The 6,345-nt window shown below is 40.3% G+C and overlaps 1 protein-coding gene across 1 annotated transcript; it reads right to left on the bottom strand.

The window, feature by feature from the left end:
- Positions 1–414: 414 nt before the first annotated feature.
- LOC124311919 lies at positions 415–1,710 on the bottom strand. Its single transcript, XM_046776284.1, has 2 exons — positions 1,666–1,710; positions 415–1,584 (listed from the first exon to the last, which is right to left on the bottom strand). Exons 1-2 carry the CDS (start codon positions 1,708–1,710, stop codon positions 415–417), a joined length of 1,215 nt encoding a protein of 404 aa, XP_046632240.1.
- Positions 1,711–6,345: the final 4,635 nt, after the last annotated feature.

The raw sequence follows: 6,345 nt of genomic DNA, 5'->3' as shown, positions 1-6,345 counted from the left end.
GTGCCTAGGACAATGTTCTCTAGTCTCAGCACCTTAAGCTTGAGCATGATGGCATAGCGGAATTGTGGAAAGTTAATTCCGTTGAAACGAGCAAACTCTCGTCTTTCGGTAGTGGATTCGTTAGACATACTTTAAGTTACGTAACTCTGGGCCCATAACCTGTGAAGTTTAAATAAACCAATACAATATGTGTGCAGTTAACTGAGGGCATTTATTTAAACTTATTCCACGTATGTCATACAATATCTGTCAGGTAGTACTTACAGTCCGTTCGGGAGAGAGATCACAGTAAGAAGTGAAGTTAAAAGCACTTTGACATAAGTCACAAAGAATAGGAGAGTAGAGGGGGTTGATGCTAAACAGTCAAGAGAGGAAGTTTCCTTCTTGACTGATAGATGGCGTAGTTTGCTATTCTTACAAAGCTGTCATGATGATTGTGTTATCTCCTTCAACAATGGCATTCAGACCACTGAAGAAAACAGCATAACCACTGATTGAAAGGCAAGCGATCGAAATCAGGGTCACTCCCAGTCCAGGAACGTATAAAGCGTTCTTCAATTCTCCGTTCACGTTTGCTCCATTTACACTCGTGGTCAACTTGATTGTTCCCATTCCAACAGCATGAGGTAGTTTACCACCAATACAATTAATCGGCCAACTGCCAGGTGAGATGCCACTTAGTTCTGTGAAGAATGAACGTTCTCCACTCATATGTCTTGTAGCTCCAGAGTCTAGAACAATAGCATCAAGTTCAACTGCTGACAAACAGCAAACGGATATGAGAGAGAAATCAACTCGTCGCTGAGATCCACTTCCTTCTCCATCGTTGTTTGATCGTTTTGGCAAAGAGGGTTGCTTCTCACCTTGATCTTCAATCCGTTTTCGACATTCAAATTCGTAGTGTCTTGGTTTTCCACAATAGGTACACTTTACATTGTCTCTATTAATCGAATCACGTGGTGGTCCATTACTACGACTTCTTCCACCTCGAAATCCACAACTGAATGATCCTCTTTGACTCCCAAATGCTTGAAGAGTATTGCTTTCTGCTCCATGGGATGGAGTGTGGCTTCTCTCTTCTTCAACTCTTACGTCAATGCGTCGTTGTTCTGAAACGGTTCTTGCTCGGAGAGTGTCCATAGTTCTTTCGTTGTTTGGTACATTATCCCAAGAAAATGATAGGAATCCAAATCTTGCAGGAAGACTACACATGATTGTGGTAATTAAGTCATGTTCGGTGATGTTCACACCTAGATCGTTTAGTTCAGTGGTCATCGACTCTAGAGCTGTGATGTGGATCATAATATCTTGACTGGGTGTCGGTCGAAGATTGAGAAAATCTCTATGTAACATGTGCTTATTATCAGCAGCTCGCTGTAAATATTGAGTCTCCAGTCTTGTCCACATCTCGTGGCAGGTTCTGCTGTTAAGTAGTGCAAGTTTTCTAACTTCATCGCAGCTGTTAAAGATGAGGAATCTTGCATAGCAATCTCTCATTTTCCAATCATCTACGTCGTCACCATTGACAAGCGTAGGGTGTGCTACATTCTCTTCAAATTCTTGGACTGGCATTAGATGCTCACCCTACAGATATCGACAAAGAATAAGAATGTAGTGTCAGAATGCATTATTCTCTTCCGATATATTAAGAATTGGGTTTGTTACCTCAACGATGGCTTTCAAATTCTTTAGATGGAACAACATCTCCATGTTGTGTTTCCAGGTAGTAAAGTCTTTTCCATCAAATTTCCTCGTGTGTTTAATCACTTCTAATGAGAAGTTAGTCGCCATTCTAGAGTATAATTATGATAAATAATCGTCAGACTGGGCCCATAACCTGTTAGAGTTTGTGCAGACATATATCAACTCTTTTGGCTCAATAACACATTTAATGGAAGATAGACTAAATTGATTTAGGATTACTTACATTCAGTAATTTGTATTGAATCAACACTTGTATCAAAGTATACATCAGACTGTACGAACTGAGAATGAAAAAGAGAACAGAGTCCCACTCTTATGTTTCTGCGTTGCATCAACGTACTCGTCGTCGACCAGACGACGGCATGACTATTTCTCTACTTCTGAGTTTCAGCAACCTCAGTGCGCATCTGTCAGTGGAATGTCACCTCAACACGTGTCTTTACTGCCTGTAATTTACTGTTACATTTGGTGAACGTGCCTGCTTGAAGCTAACATCTTCAACATCTTTCAGCCCGAACGTTCCATCATCTTCGAAACAGCTCTAATTCCAGACCAACCGGCCAGGCCCTTGGCTTGAAATCGTGGACGCCTTCCTTATTGCGTCTTCAGTCCCGCACCAACGTTAGTTAAGAACAATCTAGCTGACATCACACCACATTGTTCTGATGCATTAGCCCTGAATTATACCACACCACTTAGCATAAAACTACTAACTCGATCCATACACCCCCTATTACCCATTGATTCTCCATAGCCTCAACTATCGACGTTCTTCCTACAACAAAACCCGGGAGTCTTATCCAGCATCCATTTCTTGCAAACAACTGCTAAACAAAGTCTCTGAAATATGGATAGCGTCATCAACGATCTAAACGATGCAAGATGCTATGATGATGACAAAGACGACCTCAGTGAATAATTGTCCTCAAAATTTCCTTCTCCGTAAATGATGTGTCAAAATAATATGAATGCTTGTATGAAAATAATATACAATTTCCTTGAGATGTCCAACTAAGTTTTAATGTGTATTTATGCATTTTACATTTGACAAACAATTCTAAAATTTTTACGAATTGTAACGGCGATTCGGCAAAATGTCGATTCCGCAAGTGTCGATTCGGCAAGCCAAATTTTTGCCGAATGGACCAGCACACCCATGATTCCTTCCACCAGGGACTTGTTGTTGCTGACTACAAGGCAATCGTCCACCCAGATAGCTACGGGATAAATTTTCTTTTTTGTGATGACGTATGTATAGGCATGATTCAGCGTTGCTTTGGCGTAGTCCAAAATTTTTTTCGAAGGTATCGAAGGTAGTGTTCTATACTGTCGACGCCTGTTTGAGCCCGTAGAGGGTCTTGTGTAGACGGCAGACTAATGTTTCTTGGCCAGGAATGACGAATCTTTCTGGCTGTAAGAGATAAGTATCCTCGCCCAGCTCTCCGTAGAAAAACACAGTTTTTATGTCCAACTGTTACATTTCTAAATTCTGTGCAGCGACAAAAGATAGAATTATTCTCAGTGTGTCTTATTTTACTGCAGGTGAGAACGTTTCCCCGTAGTCGATTCAGGAAAGTTGTGAGAACGTTTTGGTAACCAGCCTTGCTTTTTAGCGAGGGCTTGAGTCACGTACTCCTGGTTTGATTTTGAAGACCCAACAAGACTTTAAGGTCTTGCTTTCAGGGGGTAATTATGATATAGACCATGTTTTGTTCGGTATTACCGAGCAATACTGATCTTTGATGCTGCTTCCCATTGAGAAGTGTCAGCTGACTGCATGGCATCTACGAAGCTGTCCAGTTCGTATAGCTCTTCGGTCATGGTAGACTGCTTGGACTTCAATTGGCGTGCAGGTTGGCGTATCCTCAATGGATATGTTGAGACACGTACTGTTGTGCTGAGAGCTGATTGGATCATTGCTGGTGGATTAGATGCTGTTGGATCTATTGGTAGTTGAGGCGTTTCTGGTTTTTTGCCCGTTGAGGTGACACCAGATTCACTTTCAGATTCAATTCTGGCACTTCAGACCCATATTTGAGAAAACAAACATGGCACCATTCAGAGAAGTCGGAAATTGTTGAAAGTTGTGGAAAGTTGTGGACAAATCACCAAATGATAAAGACGCTTATCGGTGCAGCAACCATTAGAGTCGTCTGATTCTTGGAGATGGATACTCGAATTTCAATGAAGTGCACCGATAGATCCACGTCGATTACTGTGGCGATTTAAAGGAGGTTAGTTCCTAGGCCAGGTACATAGAGGATGTCTTCTACTGTAAAAGTATTTTCGATTCTATTGACTGTAGTAAAGAAATCAATTATTCCACGGTCGCGTACATAGAGACGAGATGGCCCAATACCTTTTACGGCCTATCATGTAGCATTGGAATAAAAGATCTAAAGAATGAGCGTTGGTCAGTCATGCGTTCAATTGCACCGGAATCTACAAACCATTCATGTGAGCATTTCGATGTGCATGTTGCTGATATGTAGGAAGAGTCTTTTACATACTTCAATGGTGTGTTCGGGGCGGTTACATCTGTGGTATGTGCAGACCCTTTTGTGATGTTGTCTTCTACCAAAATGATCACCTTTCCATCAGACGCGTCCGCTCTTGTCACGTCCACGACCAAGTGGTTCGCGGGAGTCAGTCTTTTTCTCTGATGGCCAATTTCGTGTGAAAAATGCAGCGTTTTGGTGGTCCATCTTCCCTCTATTCCATTACTTCGCCAAACTGTCCTCCTTCAGTAGGAAAAATGTCAAGGAATTAATAGTTCGGTCTGATTTAGCAACACTGTCCCATGACTTAATAAAGCCTCAATAGCTAGGCGGAATAGTACTGATGATCTTATCATAATCTGGCCCTCCGAAAAAGGTGCGGTCATGACTCGAAGTTGATTGGCAATAGTTTCAATCTCAGTAATATGATACATCACATCGTTTTTGTGATGGAAGCGGTACTCAAAGAATCTCTGTTGAAGTGCATGTTCGTTGTCTGCAGCATTCTTGATTCGAAATACGTAGCCAGATTTTATTTGCTGTATTGCAATAGACCAATGAATGTTGTTAAGTAATTTCAATCGTGGCTATGAAATAACTGCGTGCGAGAAGGTATTTCTCAATCTATGCGGCCCTGACAGCAGTGTTGGTAGCTACTCCTTTGGCATTCTTTGTTTAAATGGGAATTAATTAACATCTGTTAGAATGTGTACTATACGCTGTATGAAGTACCTCAACAGAGGGTGTATCTTCTCCAGCAACTAATTTTACCAAGTCGTGCTGTTGGAATAGGACCCAACTACCCGATTTCCACGTTGGTAGATTTTTACCGTTGAACTTGGCAATATTACTGACATCTCGCATGGTGACCATCTTGTCTTTCAGATGTTGAATCTACTGGGCCCATAACCTGTTAATGAACAAATGAACGAACTTTATTTCATTTGGCGCAAGGCTTCTTGTATGGAAGTGCAAGGAACACATAAAAGCACACAACTATATGTGCGTAAAACAACCGGTGTACATTAGTCATAATTACCTTGTTACAGGACACTATTACACACACAAGAGAAAAAGAGCCAAAAAGGTAAAGGAAAACTAAAAAAAAATTTACAAAAGTTTAAGTCTAGACTACTACCTATAGACGCCTTCGTTTTTAAAGTCACAAGTAATGACTAACAGATACAGTATACATACAGTAGTTTAAATAATTACAAATAGAACTCATTCTCATCCTTATCTTCACCTCATACAATTAAAACAAGTTTCTTGAATTGGAAACTATTACTTTTTCTAAAATTACTTTCCGCTATAATCACTAAAAACGCTTTCCATTCACCAGAGAAAGATTTCCGTATTTTAGTGATCATTACAAACTATTCATCTTTCGCCAACTCATGATGAAATAAATTAAATGGGAAGAATATCTAAAGAGCCACCAACTGGAAATAATGGGAAAAGGCAATGAAGTGAAGGACGCATACAAAAACCATCATTTCAAGTTCTTCGACGGAGAAGTACTTACATGGCATGGCATGACATTAGTGCAATCGTCGTTGAACCAGAAAGTTACGATGAGTTTTTTTCTATCTCAGAAATTGAACGCTCTCATAAAAAAGTCTTCGGTGTGCCCGATAAGCCCTGTCTGACTGGAATGATCTGGAATGATGCCAGGGATGAATGACTACTTTAGCGAAATCAATCAAAATAAGGATCATTATTTTAATGTGCAACATGCAACAGCAATATGGGATTTGAGTTTTATAGCAAAATCCATATTGCTATTTACTTTACATAAAATAAAACCCTAAAAGTAAGTGATTTTTATAGTACAGGCTCTGTCTTGGTAAAAATGTATGACTGATCCGCGTGGTCAGCGCAACAATTCTGAGTTGCGGATGCTCAAAAATTTTCTCAAGATTTAGCAGATTTAGACGATACGAGCAAAACAGCCCTAGCAGACGACAGTTCTTCGACCTCAAGTTTATATATGATTGAAGTAAGATATCCTTAGACCACTGATGGGGTGTACTGCAGCACAAAGAGTTTTTCACGCGTCTCTTCAATGACACATAGAAATGTTTCACCGGAAAATAAAGTGTTTCATTGGAAGGTTGCAAATCCTTTGTTTATCATTTGCACT

The sequence above is a fragment of the Daphnia pulicaria genome, chromosome 8, assembly GCF_021234035.1.
Source record: "Daphnia pulicaria isolate SC F1-1A chromosome 8, SC_F0-13Bv2, whole genome shotgun sequence".
NCBI lineage: Eukaryota > Metazoa > Arthropoda > Branchiopoda > Diplostraca > Daphniidae > Daphnia > Daphnia pulicaria.
Note: the sequence above shows the minus strand (reverse complement) of the source record. Positions and strands in the feature narration are given on the sequence as shown.

Coding starts and splice junctions, on each gene's coding strand:
- LOC124311919 (XM_046776284.1), bottom strand. CDS start 1,710: ATGGAGATGTTGTTCCATCTAAAGAATTTGAAAGCCATCGTTGAG. Junction 1,585..1,665: donor ATTTGAAAGCCATCGTTGAG/GTAACAAACCCA, acceptor CGATATCTGTAG/GGTGAGCATCTAATGCCAGT.